Raw genomic sequence first — 17,185 nt, forward strand, 5'->3', positions numbered from 1 at the left:
GGATTTGCAAGGTACGCCACTTGAATGCAAAGTGAGACTCATGAAAGCAATGTGTTCAGAGAGCTTCAGTTATTAGTAAGTAACCTACAGGTCTCTGTATTGCTGGTGATGTATGATGTGGCATGGATTCATTTCTTTGCAACAGGAGCTCGTGTGTGAATGGATCTACTGCCATGTCATTAAAGCATGTTTCTCTGTTTAAAAAAAAAATCCAAGGAAGTGAGAGAGGGAAAACGTCCTCTTTTGTTGTAAGATACATGAAGAGGTACAATACTCCCCAGTCTTATCAGAGGGGTGCTGAGAGAAGCAATAAAATTGGCGCTTGCACATTTTTAGTTCCTGCTGCATGCTTGATTGAAACAGTAACATCAATTTTGTCTCAATGATGAAATGAGTTATTTATTAATTACTCTGTCCTTGTTACTTCTAGCCCTGATGAAGAATCATCCCAGAAGTTCATTCCCTTTGTTGGGGTGAGTATTTGCTTTGACATTCAGGTTAAAGTTTGGTGAATTACGTAATGTAAACAAGGTTAATTATGAACCATCTCACCGGGATCTGTAGATTCTAAAGATAAAAAGGGAGGATTAGATTATCCAGTCAGTTCACGCAGTTACCACTGTACCGAGTCAAATACTTGTCTTTGAGTAGAACGTATCTTCCGGAAAGGCCTCCACTATTGATCTGAAGACTTCAAGGGCTGAAGAATTCATCACTTATTATCCTCTCTGCAAAAATGTGTGCTCTAAAGAGGGTTTCCTCATATTTTAAAAAAAAAAAAAAAAAAAAAAGAAATTTACCAGCAAATCCCGACCTGAAACTGAGCTGAGGATTTACCTCTAAATTGTTGAAGCTGAAAAAAGCCCTACTCTCTTCTCTCTGCAACAGACTCTCAGCACTTCAGGTTATATGTTTGTGTGCCACTCTACCTGTGGGTGACCAGAATTGTGTGGTACCTAGTGTTCAGGAAATAAATTCTCTAAAATGAAAAGTGTTGTGCAAGGCAAATCTAATGCTCAGAACAGCAAGTCTTTTTTTTAAAATCAGCATATTAATTAAAACATCTGATCACTTTAAAGCCAGGACACACACAGTTAACAGCCTCAAACCTTACCCTGCTAGCATAATATCGTATATAAAGGAATGCATATTACATCACTTATAAGCTTAACTCTGAATCAAAATGAATACTGTTCTTTTATCAATAATCTCAAAATGAAAACAAGACCTTTTTGAAAAAGAAACCTACAAGTTTTAGCTCTACTTCTTTAAAAAAAAAAAACAAAAAAAACAAAAAAAACCCTCTTAAAATTGAATGCTGGGTGGAATAGCCCATCCCCTCATTATTTTGTTCACCAATTAGGCCTAATTTCCAAAACACCAGTTTTGGTTAATTAATTTCCAGTTCCACACTTTTCTTATTTACGTTCATGCCTGGCACAGTCCTGGAGTTATATCAGCATTCCTTTTTGTTTGGTCTAATTCTGTCTGTCCACTTTTATACCTTTTCCCACCAGCACTTGTACAGGTTATTGTGACACTTCCTGAACTTTCACTCACTTTTCACAGTTGAGCTCACAATTAGGTTAAATTTGTAGGCCCAGTTATCAGAACAGACCACATTAGAAGCACTCCCATTGGGTTGGCTGTTTCCACATAGAATTTATTTTGAGGATCCATTGAGAACTTTTAAATATCCATTTAATATATGAACTAGTAGGACTAGTTGTTGTGTGGCACTATGCCAAACACTTCATAGAAGCCCAAGTATGTGATCTCAATGCAGGTACCATTATCAACCAAGCCTACAATTCATAAAAAAATCAAGTTTGACAAAGACCTATTTTCCTTTAAATCAAGCTCATGGGCATTAATTACAATCCTTTACTTAATTACTGGTTTCATCCCATATTAGCCTCTCCATGATCTTACTCAGAATTAAGGTCAAAGTAAAAGGCCTATAATTACCGAGATCATCTTGTTTAACTATTAAAATGAAGTTTTTGGTTTTGGAATTCTTAGTATGAAATCTGTTCACGGTTTTCTCAGTACTAGTATTTTAATATTCAAACCATATGACTGAGAGCTGTCCCAACATCCAGCCTATATCTAAATCTTGCATTTCTTTCTGCATAACATCTCTAAGATCCAGCCTTGCCTTTCCTATCCATCCACACAGCTAAATCTCTTGTCCAGGCTCTAACATCGTGTCTTGATTACTGCAGTGTCCTCTCTGGCCTTGACAAATGCCATCTTGCCCCACTGTTACCCATTCAGAATACTGCTGCAAAGATTGTTTTCTAGCTCATCACTTTAACCACGTTACCCCGTCTCTTTTTAATCCTTCCACTGGCTCCCCCTTCTCTATCACAAACACGAGTTTCATCTCCACTATCGAGGTCCTTCAGTCAATCCCCAATCTATCTGCTCTCATTCGCGATCGAGCTGTCAGTGCTCTTCTCCTATTGTCTGCACTGCCCACTTGTTAAATGTTCCCACTGGCACCTTTGTGCTTTCTTCCATGCTGGCCTCATGCCTGGGAACATTACCTCCTTCTCCACCTTCAACCTCCTCTTCAAAACTCTCCTTTGCTGTGAGGACCACAAAAAATTTGACAGAGATTAGGCGGTTGGTGGTCAGAGACCATTGCCTATCATACAGGCCAATACTGTCTCATTGTTTACCCATCATTACACATCACCTATATTTACCCAATTCTGTTGCAATTTAGTATCTTCCCTTGCTTTTTATCCTTCTACCATCTGTGTAGATTCCCCTTTCGGGTAGAGGGGCCATCTTTTTGTTCTGTATGTATGGCACCTACGGTTAAATTTTTAGTGACTGAGTTGCTATTCCCTTTACCCTGCCATTGTAAGCATGCTGAGGGAAATGAAAACTTTCGTTGCCCTGCCCTTCTAGAACTTCTACTCTCTTACTGATGTATTTCATGTAGCATAGCAATGGAGCAATCTTACCTTTCTCAGGTTTACTTTTTTTATTAGGTTATTCAATCCTCTCATGTTTTATAATATTATATTAACTTACAATAGCAGAAAGGATGGACCTGTTGATTTCTCTTCAGCCACACATCTCTCCTCTGGTTTTTGTTGCAATTTAGTATCTTCCCTTGCTTTTTACGTTGGGGGTGACTTACTCTTCCTTGTCTGATCCTCGTGAGTCAACTTTTGTGTGTGTTGTGTAAATCAATAATATTTCCATGTGTAAGTGTCAAAGTCCCAAATGCTTTAGAGATCTTAGCTGACCTTATCCTAAGGCTGACCTATGGTTCAGGTTGACCTTGCTTTCACCTTTGTGTGTCTTTCTCTGCCCTAAGCTGTAACCTTCACAGGAAATCTGCCTTTGTGGTTCTACTATTGATATACTCCTTTATCGGCCCACATACTAATCTCCCTAAGGCAGTGAGGTGACTTACTGACTTTTTCTAAGATGACAGTGTTTTCATGACTTTGAGTGTCATGGCAAGTTCTGGGGTTCAATGAATTTTTCTGAGTCATTGCTGACTACTGGGTGTGTGTCCTTATGTGAAGTGTTTCAGCTCTCCTAATGAAAGGGAGAGGAGCTAAGATGTTAGGCTTGAAATGGTGTGAACACTGCACATAACGCAACTTTCAGATCTTTATAAGGGTCTCTCCTTGTCTTAATTTTAGTTCTCATTGTAATCTGCCAAATAAACTTTGAAGAATACTGGTCCAGTAGTTCTAACATTGACTGCTTTTAAATTAGCATCACTTCTCTATTCTGGATATGGATAAAGAACATTCTCTCTTGAAAAAAGATGAAAACTTTGTTTTTACATTCATAAAACTGCCAAGTTGAAAAAACTCACTTACTGGTCATTTATTATTTATGGTCCCCTGGTCTCACCAATTTAGGTAACTACATGCCACTGTCCTAATGTTCTCCCTCCAATTTCATAGAGTAAACCCACAAGGAACCATTATGATCATCTGGTCACAGGCCACATAATTTCCCCCTGTAATTCCTGCATCAAGCTCAATAACTTGCAGGTGAACCAGAGAACATATTTTTTAGAAAGAAATCTGATACTGATTTTAAAGCCCTGAATTGATGGAGAATCCATGCCATTCAATGTTGAATTGCTCCAGGGATTACCACCCTTACCTATAAAAACTTGTGGCTTTTTTCCCCAGTATGAATTTATGAAGTTTCCACTTCCAATAATTGGGTCGTTTTAGTGCTTTGTTAGCTTAGGATACATTGGGATGATATACATTGGGATGATATACATTGGGATGATATACATTGGGATGATATAGCTGAGGTTAGTCCTGCTTTGAGCAGGGGGTTGGACTAGATGACCTCCTGAGGTCCCTTCCAACTCTAATATTCTATGATTCTATGATACGTCTGCGCTAGAAATGCAACAGCAGCACAGCTGTAGTGATGGAAAGGGCGCTTCCATTCCTGTAGTAAATCCACCTCTCTAAGGGCTCGTCTATACTTGAAATGCTACAGTGACACAACAGCAATGCTTCAGTGTAGACGCCACCTATGCCGAGGGGAGGGGTTACACATCACCTACATCATCATTACACATCACCTATATTTACCCAATATTCCCCCGCTTATTCAAACTTCTTAACCACAGTGTTGTACTGGGAGCTTGTGATTTGTTAGCCAGCATGATTCCTAGGTCCTTCTCCTTGCTCTCCAAAATAGTCCTCTGGTCTATGTGTGAGCCGTGTTCTTTGTTTCTAGATGTGTGGCTTTGCATTTGGCTGTATTTGTTTGCAGACAGCTTACCAAGAGACCCATATCCCTTTAAAGAAGGGCCCTGTCCTCATAATTATTCTCTATTACACCAATCTTCATGTCTATCTGTAAACTTTACCAGTAGTTATGTTTTCATCCAGATCCTTAATAGAAGAACTGACTAATGTTGGGCCAAGAACTCATTCCTGTGGGACTGCCTAGGAATAGCCCTATTGGATGATGATTCCCGTTTACAGTTCCAAAGAGATCTATTAGTTTTCCCATTTTTAATAAATTTAATGTGCTGCATTGATTTTTCTTATTTTTAATCAATGTCATGCGATACTAACATTGTCCAAGAACATTATGTCCACACAACTATCTCTCTCAAATCAAACTTAGTTTCATCAAGAAACAATACCAAGTTTGTTTTGAAAGGCCATTTTTCATAAAACGTAACTAGCGTTTAATTCTGCTACCATCTTTTCATTCTTCACTGATTGCCTTATGTAACCATTCTGTTACTGATGCCCAGCACTGATGTCAGGCTAATTGGCCTATAGTTACCCAGATCATCTCATTTACCCTCTCTCGATATTGGCACAACACTACCTTTCTTTCCGTTCTCTGGAACTTCCTTCGAGTTCCAAGTTCTATTAAAAATTGACATTGCGTATTCATTTTAATTCTTAGTTAAATCTTTTAAAATGTTGGATGCAAGTTATAAGACCTGCTGATTTTTAAACACTTTTAACTTTAGAAGGTGCTGTTTAACATCCTCCTAAATTAATGTTTGATTGGGAAATGTTTCATCACTGTTTACAGAGCACAAATATTTATTCAATGCTTCTGCCTTGTATCTATCAGATAGTTTTACCATCTCATCTAGTTATGGACCTGTAACACTGTTAAGATTTGATTTTGTTCCTGATAAATTTAAAACATGCGTTGTCCTTAACCCTCTGGTCATACATTTTTTTTCACTGATACTTTTAGCTTCCTTTATCAACTATTGCATTGAATATGTTTAATAAGTATAATGATTTATATTAGTTGCTGTTAACTTTTCCTTTTCCCCATTTGTTTTTTTTTTTTTTTTAAATTTGTATTGCTACTTTCACTTCCCCTCTAAACCAGGATTCTTTAATCAGTGCAGCCACCTTACATGGTTGTGGAATTGTGAATCAGTTCATAATCACTTGCACTTAGGCAACCATTGATTCTTAGTTCAGTGACCAATTCATCTTTATCCATCAGAATGAGAGGTCTCATGTAGAATTAACCAATGTTGGTTATATTAATTCTGGTGTTAGAAAATTATAATTTGGATATTGTTTCTTCCCAGCTATCTTGTAGAGTTGGGGTAAACTGTTAAACACATACTGTGTTGCACCCCGGAGGTGGCTGCATTTCAATGATAGTTGAAGTTGTGTAGCCAAAAAAGGGTTCTGTTGCCTTTCTGCTCTCACTCTTGTCCCTAGGGGCAGCAAGGGGCCAGAATGGCCTCAGGTATAAGCTGAGCAATCTCAGGACTGATTGAAGTTATGCTGGCTGGTTACAATCCCTAGGTTCCAAGCCCCCTGAACGGAGAGGCAGGGGAATGTTGTTGAGTTAATGAAGCTGGTTGTATTTCCATTACCATCAGAATACTCCACTGCCTCCTTGAGCCATCTTTCTGGCCCTTTTGCACCATCAGAGGGATGGAAAGGGGATTTGTGGGACAAGTTTAAGTGCCAGACCCTACCACTATGTGTAAACTCCACTGTGTTTTCCCTTCTAGGTGGTAAAGGTTGGAATAGTGGAACAGTCCTCAGCGACGTCAGGTAATAGAAGCTTTGTCTGCTTTTCACTGCTGTCTATAGCATTCCAGCTTGGAGCTGTAATATCTACATTATGGCAATGCCTGAACGCATGGATTTAGTAGCGAAAGGTCAGCGTTTGCAATCGTGACATGTTAGGGCTCGTTGACGGGGAAAATTTATACCAGTGTAAGGTAGGGTGTGAATGGAAAGCACTAAACTCCCCATGTGAATGCACTATTCTGATATAAGAGGGTCTTTTTTCTGGTTTAGTTTGTCACTTTGGAAGTCGTTTAAGTTCAGCAGAAAAATCCACTCTTATCCCAGGGTAAGTGTGTTCATGTAGTGTATTTATGCTGGTATAACAGGAACAATTTCTGTATAGACAAGCACTTAAAAAAAAAAAAAAAAAAAAAAAGAAAAAGAAAAAGCACGACATCAATGCAAACTTCCATTCAGTGCAGATCTGCTCTGTGGGGTTCATTTGATGTACATAGTAATAAGTTTCTGATTCCTGATTAAATCTGTGAGTCACTCACACACTGGGGAAGCTGCAGCTCAAATTCGAGCAGCCTGTTGTGCTCAATGCACAGGATGGACAGCTCTTTCATTTTTTTCTCCTTGGTGTTCACCATGTGGCTCAGGCCCTATGTACTGCACACTATTCCAACCCTGCACTGAAGACAGAATAACTTATTTCTTCGTTGGCTTTTCTGTGATGCTCATCACCATAGTGTCTGAGTGCTTCACAAACATAAACTAATCTCCATGACACACCTGTGAGGTGATGGGGTATTGTCCCCATTTTACAAGTGGAGACTTGAGGCACAGAGATTAAGGTTTGAGGTATCCACTAATTTTAGTTGCCCAATTTGAAATGCTTAGGACCTGATTTTTCCCGGCGCTTGGCTTTATAGAGCTCTTTTTATGTTGCAAGCACAGCTCCCATGACTTAAACTGCAGCTGAGTGTGGTCAGCATTTCTGCAAATCAGACCCCAGGGCCTCAAGTTGGGCCCCAGAAAATGAGGTACACACAATATTAAAAATATGGTTTAAAAGACTTGCACAGCATCATACAGCAACTCAGTGGCAGAGAATCCAGTTCTCCGGGGCAGCATTTGACTGCCTTAACCATGAGACCCTCCTTTCTCTTCCTGCAGTACTCTGCCTCATTCACTACACACCTTCCAAATCCTGCAACAAAGGAGGCAGGGCTCCTACAGACAACAGCCTCCTTCACGACACAGCCCTGATTCATCCCCAGGTCCGGTCCATTCTGTGCACTGAATGAGGCTGGGGTTTTGTGGAAAAAAATAGTCTGTGATTGCTGCTCAGTCCCAACCACTCCAGCTTCTTGTCCAAGTCTTTGCCCAGCCAGTACCAGTTCTCCCCCAGAATGTCTCCCCCTCCTTTCTCTTGCCCACTGGTTGTTAATCTGTCTCCCCATGGCTCTTCCTGTTATCTCCCAATCTCCAACCCCCATCCAGCTTCCCGCTCCGGCTCCTTCTCCCTGGGCTCTTTGTCCTAATCTACTCCAGGTCCCCCTCTGCATTCAGGGTTATTGGCTCTTATTGCAGGAGCCCAGACCTGGGATAGCCCTGCTCGTCTCTGGGCTGGAGCATGCTCAGTGCAGACGGAATGTTTGGGGAATTTTAGTAGTGGCTAAAAATCTGAAGTCTCTGAGCAAACTGCAATTTTCAAGGGCTTCTAACTTGGCCAGATCTGAGCAGGTTTTCCTGGGAACAGCGAGCGAGACCTCCCTGACATACAAGCTGCCCCCTACCCATTTTAAGCCCCTTCTCCAAAGCATGGGGGTGCTAGAGCTGTTCAAGGAAACTTGCCAGAACTTCCTAATATGGGAAAATACATTCGTCCCTAGTCTTGTTCGCTGAAACAACTGAACCCTTTTGGCTGAACCCCCCCTCCCCCCCCCTCCCAACTCCTGGCATGGAAAGTTTCAGCACAAGCAATTCGTTTGTCAAAGTTACAAGCAACTGAAAACAGGGTCTAATAGGGAAAAGTTTCGGGCAACCTTAACTGGCGGTGCTGCCAGCTACCTAGGTATAGAGTGGCCTATAAGGTTTTTTTATGTATATGGTTGGGATGGTCCCATTATATACAAGAGCCAATACAACAGCCTCTGCACATCACCGCCCCAACACGCACTGCTACTTAGGAATGCTTTAGTGTGCTAAATTACAGGGACTATTTCTTATATCCCTCCACCAGTAAAGCTACATGCCTTGTTACCATGGTCTGGATTAGCCCTAGATCTCTGCATGGAGGAAACCCTACGTATGTGGCTCTCCTTCCTACTCCACAGGACTCTGCCACGTATGTAACGCCTCCCATCCCCACCCTACTGGAGGCCTCTCCCCAAGGCCCAAGGGAGTGAGGAAGGTCAGGGCAGAAAAGATGTGACTATTAGTCAAAAATAATACAGCATGAGCCGCACGAGCCTGTCTTTCTTCTCTGCAGTTCCCTGTACCCATCTCAGGGTTTGAGGGGCAGCTGTGGCCCTTCACAGAGGCCCAAAGCTTCCCAGAGGCCAAGCTGGATTGCTTTGTCCTCCGGCAGATCCCCTGAGATCTACTCTGTGGAGGGCACACCATCCCCATTGAGACGCTCTGGGAGGAGGTCTCAGGCTTCTCCCTGGGCCCTTCCAACGGCCCTCTCTGTGATGCTTCCCCGGGTACCCAGGGCTTTGCGGCTCCTTGCTACCACGTGGCCTTAGTGTGAGGAAGCTAGGTCTGTGACTGCCAGGGGTCAGCTCCCTGACTACACCGGCCCTGGGCAGCACGAGCCCTGCCCTCTGGGCCTCGGAGGCTCCACTGTCACTGCAGGTCAATGATTGGCACGCTCCAAGCCCTGTGCCCGCCAAGCATCTCCCTGAGGTACCCAGCCCCTGTTCTGCTGGACACTCGCAACAGTCACAGCTTGGCTGCTTTGAAGGGCCAGGGCAGCTCAGATCACTGCTCCGCTTCACGCACAGCACTTAAGCAGGGTTAGAGTTCATTTAACAAAGCCCGGAGATGCAAGAAGTAGTATTGGACACAAAGGGTTACATACAGAATCATAACATGAATTCTACAGCCTAGACTTCATTAACAAGATACTTCTGTATCTTGCAGAGTCTAGCTCACCCTAGATCCTTGCAGCACCTGACAGTCAGGCTGGCTGTTATCCCCTTTCATGAGACAAGTTTGTTTGTTAGTTTGCCTCCTCGGTGAAGCATTCAGTGTGTCTGTCTCTTTGCACTTCAGGATATGCCAGACCAACCCCATGTTCATGTTCATCGGCAAGACACCTTCTTGCTGTTTGTCCTTCCTGTAGAGTTTGCTGTCACTGACGTGGCCTCTGGCTCAGTATGCAAATAGGCCTACAGCATGAGGCATACATGCACAATGTACAAGTGGCCAGGCGGGGGAAGAGGTGTGTTACCTTCTGCCTGAAAGGAACATCTCTGATCTTTGGCACCTCCTGGTGACCTGTCTCTGCTCCAAGATCTTAAGAGCCTAATTTTGAATATAGATATGTAGCTTCTTTATGATTATCCATGCACAAATTTCACAGTGATTGATTTCACAATGATTAAACAGGGGGCTACCGGCTCTCCGTAGAGATCTCACCTACCACCCTTTGGTGAACTGTTATGCAGGTACCCAACCTAAGGAAGCTCTGTAAAACCCTGTGCAGCTCCGGGCCCTCTGCCAGTTGGCGCCAATGAGTCCCTGGCTCATACTTTTCCAGGAGGAAAAAATCTTGGCCCCTGAGTCCAACTACGCTGGGCTTAGAAGGCAGGAGAGACTCAAACTCATCTGTCAGAGCACATGAAAAATAATGGTTCTGGTGTGTTACTGCATCAGCCTGACTTTCAGCCCTCTGTAGAGCTGGATGGAAATGCCAGGCCCTGCTGGGGGACAAACGAGCTCCCTGCTGTAGCCCTGAAAGGCCATGCAATACTCAACTCTAGCACTGACATAGTAATGTCTAGAAAAGCTGCACTGATTTGGCTGCCACAACCATGTCACAGGCCTCTGAGGGGAAAGGAGAGGGGTGGTCATATGGAGCAGTCCCTTGGGAGGCAAAGCATTTTTCAAATTGCATCAGTTAGTTCACAACTAGCTCCAGGCAAATGGATTAGTGGAGGAGATGACGTGGGAAGTAGGGGCGTGCAAGCATGGAATGTCAAAGGTAGCAAACCTGTCTATGAAAGAACAGAGGCCATCTGCACCAGGCAGCAGCAATAAAGAGCACAGGTGCTGCTTTTAGAGTTCACCTTCAACAACCATTTGGGCTGGGCTACACACAAGCGTACACCGCTCTAGCTAGTTTACTTTGAATGAACAATGTATATTAAAACAGGACGTTCCTAACACCGAATGGGCGGGAGCACAGCCCTGGGATACACTACAGAGTTAGGTGTGCATAAGGCAGCCTGTGTCAACCTCACTCTGTAAGCGTCGACCCTAAAATGTTGTAACTCGCCTGCTGCACCGACTTCAGCACCACCAGCCCATCCACGAAAGGTGCAGAACTTAAGCCGATGTTGTTAGGTCAACACAGTGTCAGTGTAGACACTGAGTTACTTACCTTGCTCATTGCTGCCTTTCAGAAACCATCCCACAGGGCCCTGTGCTGAAAGTAAAATCGGTGGAAGTGCGCCTCGTGAGGACATGCACTGCCGAAACAAGGAGCGTAGTGTGGACGTGTAAAATCGATTCAATTACTGTGGTGGCTGTGTGTCAACATAACTTAAATCGACTTAATTTTGTAGTGTAGACTTGCACACAGACTTGCCCTGAAATAGCAGGTATGCAGTAGAATGGAGTTAGCTGGTTTGATGCAAGTTTGTGGAGACCAGCCCTTAATTTAGGGTGCGAAGTTCCAACCCTGGTTGGGAAGGGGTTCAGCTGGAGACCGCTTTCTGGTGGTGATGGTTCCAGTAGCACATCAGTTTGTTGTCTTGCATATTTCTTCATAGCAGAAAACACACGCTCAGCTCTAAATCATAGAATTGGAAGGGACCTCAGGAGGTCATCTAGTCCAACCCCCTCCTCAAAGCAGGACTAACCTCAGCTAAATAATCCCACCCAGGTCTTTGTCAAGCCGCAGATTAAACACCTCTAAAGATGCAGACTCCACCACTTCTCTAGGTAACCCATTCCAGTGCTTCACCACCCTCCTAGTGAAAAACTTTTTCCTAATGTCCAACCTAGATCTCCCCCACTGCAACTTGAGACCATTGCTCCTTGTTCTGTCATCTGCCACCACCAAGAACAGCCTAGCTCCATCCTCCCTGGAACCCTCTTTCAGGTAGTTAAAGGCTGCTATCAAATCCCCCCTCATTCTTCTCTTCTGCAGACTAAACAAGCCTAGTTCCTTCAGGCTCTCCTCATAAGCCCTGTGCTCCAGCCCCCTAATCATTTTTGTTACCCTCCGCTGGACTCTCTCTAACTTCTCCGCATCCTTTTTGTAGTGGGGGTGGGTCCCAAAACTGGAGACAATACTCCAAATGCAGCCTCACTAATACCGAATAGAGGGGAATAATCCCTTCCCATGATCTGCTGGCAATGCTCCTACTAATGCAGCCCAATATGCTATTAGCCTTCTTGGCAACCAGGGCACACTGCTGACTCATATCCAGCTTCTTATCCACTGTTACCCCCAGGTCCTTTTCTGCAGAACTGCTGCCTAGCTCATCGGTCCCCAGTCTAGCTGTGTATGGGATTCTTCCGTCCAAAGTGCAGGACTCTGCACTTGTCCTTGCTGAACCTCATCAGATTTCTTTTGGCCCAATCCTCCAGTTTATTTAGGTCCTTCTGTATCCTATCCCTACCTTCCAGGGTATCTACCACTCCCCCATCTTAGTGTCATCTGCAAACTTGCTGAGGGTGCAATCTACCCCATCCTCCAGGTCATTAATGAAGATGTTGAACACAACCGGCCCCAGGACCGACCCCTGGGGCACTTCACTTGTGACTGGCTTGCCAGCTAGACATGGAGCCATTGATCACTACTTATTGAGCCCTATGCTCTAGCCAGTTCTCTATCCATTTTATAGTCCATTCATCCAACCCACACTACTTTAACTTGCTGATAAGAATACTCTGAGAGACCGTATCAAAAGGTTTGCTAAAGTCAAGGTATATCACGTCCACCGCTTTCCCCACATCCACAGAGCCAGTCACCTCATCATAGAAAGCAATCAGGTTGGTCAGGCATGACTTTCCCTTGGTGAATCCATGTTGACTGTTCCTGATCACCTTCCTCTCTTCTAAGTGCCTGAAAATGGATTCCTTAAGGACCTGCTCCATGATTTTTCCAGGGATTGAGGTGAGGCTGACTGGTCTGTAGTTCCCTGGATCCTCTTTCCTCTCTTTCTTGAAGATGGGCACTATATTTTCTTTTTTCCAGTCATCAGGGACCTCCCCCAATTGCCACGAGCTTTCAAAGATAATAGCCAATGGCTCTGAAATCCCATCAGCCAACTGCCTCAGCACCCTCGGGTGCATTGCATCTGGCCTCATAGACTTGTGTATGTCCAATCTTTCTAAATAGTCTTGGACCTATTTCTTCAGCACTGTGGGATGTTCGGCTCCTTCCCATTCTGTGCCACCCAGTGAAGCACTCTGGGAGCTGATCTTGTCTGTGAAGACACAGGCAAAAAAGGCATTGAATACCTCAGCTTTCTCCACATCCTCTGTCACTAGGTTGCCTCCCCCCTTCTGTAAGGGGCCCAAACTTTCCCGAATCTTCCTCTTGTTGGCAACATACCTGTAGAAACCCTTCTTGTTCCCCTTCACGTCCCTTGCTAGCTGCAACTCCAATTGTGCTTTGGCCTTCCTGATTTCATTCCTGCATATTCGAGCAGTATTTTTATAATTCTCCCTAGCCATCTGACCAAGCTTCCACTTCTTGTAAGCTTCTTTTTTGTGTTTAAGTGCACCAAAGACTTCTTTGTTACGCCAAGCTGGATGCCTACCATATTTGCTATTCTTTCTGCACATCAGGATGGTTTGTTCCTGTGCCCTCAATAAGGTTTCTTTAAAATACAGCCAGCTCTCTTGGATTCCTTTCCCCCTCATATTAGCCTCCCAGGGGATCCTGCCCATCAGCTCCCTGAGGGAGTCAGTCTGCTTTTCTGAAGTCCATGGTCTGTATCCTGCTGTTCTCCTTTCTTCTTTTTGTCAGGATCCTGAACTCGACCATCTCATGTTCTTCACACAATGACCAAACAAAACTGCAGTAAGGCTCTGCAGTGATTTCTGTGATTTTTCTTGCTTCTCACATTAAGGCTTTTTGGTTGGGTTTTGGAGGATGTGCCAGTGAAACAGTTACCTTTTCCTTTGCAAAGCATCCTGGAGTCTTCACCCTCACGTGTTAGGTTTGACAGAGACTAGACAGATTGCAGTAGTCTCTGCTGAATATCTTAACCCATGTTTACTGTAGGGATCGCCATGATTTCTGCTGTCTGCAGCCAGTCCTTGAATGTGGGCTTGTGTCTGGACACATCCCTCGAATGAGCGAAACCTTAGGAACCGACCGCAGAGCACGTGAAGCGATTTTTCATTTCCTTTACATTTGTATCCAAAACCATGCTTTCATGCCATAGTCAGTTGCAATATAACCCTGTTCAAAAAGGACAGGTTAGGATCTGTCGCACTGGGAAGAACCGTTACCCCACACCCATGGCTCAAACAGCTTGAAGAATTGTACTCAAACTTAAAATCCACATGCTGCACGGGTTTGTTTAAAGGGATGATTTTTAAACCAACATCATTGTGTATATGGATATTTTGCACTGATTCTTAAACCTGACTCATGCTGACAAATTTACAGGAGCAAATTTAAACAGAGAACCAGTTTTAAAACAATAAGTGCCCCGCCATGGCTTTGCACCACCGTAACTACTCTGTTTATAAAGTGCTTTACGCTAAATTGCTGTAGCTTCTGCGTAGGCCAGGCCCAAGCCGGAAAAACTTTAGCCCAAAATGTGGACATCTGGCAAAGTCTGAGCATGTTAGCGTGGGAAGAAAGCATTGCAGCCTTAGCTTTGTTGGTTCTGCAGGCCAAGCTCATTGCACACCCCAGGGCTCCTGTATCCCTCCGTTCCCACCCCCCCATCCCCCTCTGTTTCTGCAACTCCCTGCACACCTCCCACTCCTTCCCTTATGCCAGGGGGTCTCTGTGGCCCCATTTCCCACATGCACACATGCTAGGGCTGCACCCGCATGCTCCAGACCATGATCCCCACTCTCCTTTCCACCATGGGTTCTGCATCCCCTTTCCCCCATGCCTATGCTGTGTGTGCACCTCCCCCTTCTTATCCTTTCTCCTTTTCTCATTCAGGGTGTCAATATCTTTATACTCCATGGGGAGGATGGGCTGGGCTGAGGTTAAGGATATTGTGCTGAGACATGCTAATTGCTGCCCACAGCCACTTTCAGAGGTGGCTGAAGCTGATAGCTTTGCTAACCAGATGCCGTGGCACTGGGTGCCATTTCTCCCTTTCTGGCTTTGATTTTCACCAAAATCACAAGGCTTCTGCCCACTGATGCCTAGAATATGCCCTAAAATTTTTGAATTGATCGGATGTGTCATTCGAATGTTGTCGCATTAAATCCAGAGAAATGCCATTAAATGGAGTGTGGCAATATCTTGTATTGGATCAACTTCTGTTGGTGAGAGAGAGGCATTTTTGAGCTACAGAGCTACTTTTCAGGGCAGGGAAGGATGTCACCACTGAAGGCCAGGTGGAACAGATTGTTTAGCCTAGGTAGTTAGTGCGTGTGGTACGGGACCATTCAAGGTGGAGTGGTCTGTTAACACCTCCGTAGGCATAGGACAAAAACAGGGAGAGGTTAGTAGGTTACGTGCACTGTGCCTCCTGCAGCGCACTAAATGCCCCAATGCCTGTGTGGGTGAAACCAGACAATCCCTGCGCTCTCGAATGAATTCACTCAGAAAAATAAGACCCAAACACCCTATGACATATGGGTGAGCACTTCTCACAGAGCAGTCACTGTTTGCCTGACCTATCGGTCCTCATCCTCAAAGGAAACCTGCACGACGCTTTCAAAAGACAAGCCTGGAAGCTTCAATTCATCACTGCTATAATCATGGACTGAAGAGATGCTGGGCGCCGATCGATCCCCCTTCTTTATCCTTTGGCTGCTGGTGTTAACAGGCTACTTCACCATGAATGGTCCCTCACTATATGTGCTAACTACCTAGCCTATGCCAAACAATCTGTTCCACTGTGATGCTGGGAATACGTTCCCCAGACCAGGAGAAGAGCTCTGTAGCTCACAAGCCTGTCTCTCACCAACAGAAGATCTTACCTCACCCCCCTTGTCTCTCTAATCTCCTGGGACCAACATGGCTACAACACCGCAAACATTAAATTGACTGTGAGGCCTCACAAGCTCCACCAACTAAACTGTGCATTGCCTTTATCCCTAATCGTGATTTGCTTTTATACACAGTGCCTCTTGCCACAGAGCTGCCACCATTTCACATAGTTAAATAAGGCTGCCAGCACCCTGGGAGGTAGGTAAGTATTAGACCAACCTGAAAGATGGGGTGCAAAGACCCAGCAGTTAGGTGACTTGGCTGAGATCCCACAGCAGTGAGAGGCAGAGATGGGAATAGAACTGAAATATCCTAAATCTGCCTTCACAGACTAGACAAGACGACCTCTTATACTTGCACGGTATCTGATGTTTGTTTCCACTGCACATCATTTCAAGGCCATCATACTCTGGGTATGGGAGCCATCTCCTCCCATCTGGAACAGCTTTCCTATGGAAGCATCTCCTCTCTATGCCGCTTTTTCTCTTTCCCTCTGCTGTGGTACTAATTCCTTAGGGAGCGTTGGGAGCAGTCTGCGTGTTATAGCACCACTTTTGGGCTTGCTGTACATGGAGCCTTCCAGCAAAGCATCTCAAAGCTTTTTAAAATATTAAGGTAGAGGTGGGGACTCCACAGGGACCCCCTTGGGGCGTTTCATCTTAGTTCTTCCATTAGGAGTGAAGGATTTGCCTCCCCCTCATGCACACGCCATAGATTAAAGCAAGGTGTTGGCTCCCAAACTGTGTGGGCACCATCTTGTACGAGTGGTACAGGACCATCCATGTGACCATCCTGTTCCCACTGACTCCTGTCCCTTTTAAGAGGAGTTCCCAGCAGAGCGGGGCTCCATGGAAAAGCTAACAAGTATGTTACCTTTGGGAGGATTCTCTGTTGGCATTGAGGGAACAATGCATGTTCTTCCAACCTTCCCCTCCTCTCCTGGGCCTGACCCTTTTACTACACAAACATCCTAGCCCCTTGAGAGAGCCCTGGGAGGGCTGTGGAGAAGGGAGGCTGGGCTGCAGATTTGTGTCTTGTAATGATCTGGGGTGAACAGTCTGGCCCTGAATGATTATGCTTCCCAAAGCACCAGTGAGATCGGTCAGTGGAACAGTAACTCCTTTTTACAGACTGGGAAACAAGTTAGATGCATAACCCAGGGTGCTGGGGAGTAGAGGCAGGGAGAGACCATGGCTGAGGCATGTGCTAGAGCTTCACTGTGTTCTGTGAGTGATCCGCTGCACCGCGCAGTGTTTGCCGGTCGGAGACCCCAGCTGACGAACACACACAAATGGTT

At 44.7% G+C, this 17,185-nt stretch overlaps 1 protein-coding gene across 4 annotated transcripts in view; it reads left to right on the forward strand.

Moving 5' to 3' along the window:
* Nucleotides 1–17,185, forward strand: part of PACS2 (phosphofurin acidic cluster sorting protein 2) — a 141,341-nt gene that overhangs the window by 110,804 nt on the left and 13,352 nt on the right. For all 4 annotated transcript variants that reach the window (XM_067536357.1, XM_067536358.1, XM_067536359.1 and 1 more), the window contains 2 exons: nt 431–473; nt 6,515–6,557. In XM_067536357.1, coding sequence (XP_067392458.1) covers nt 431–473; nt 6,515–6,557 — 86 coding nt within the window. The remainder of the gene's footprint in view (nt 1–430; nt 474–6,514; nt 6,558–17,185) is intronic.

Source organism: Emydura macquarii, unplaced genomic scaffold, assembly GCF_026122565.2.
Source record: "Emydura macquarii macquarii isolate MOO-44397 ecotype Brisbane River unplaced genomic scaffold, CSIRO-AGI_Emac_v2 contig_3534, whole genome shotgun sequence".
Classification (NCBI taxonomy): domain Eukaryota; kingdom Metazoa; phylum Chordata; order Testudines; family Chelidae; genus Emydura; species Emydura macquarii.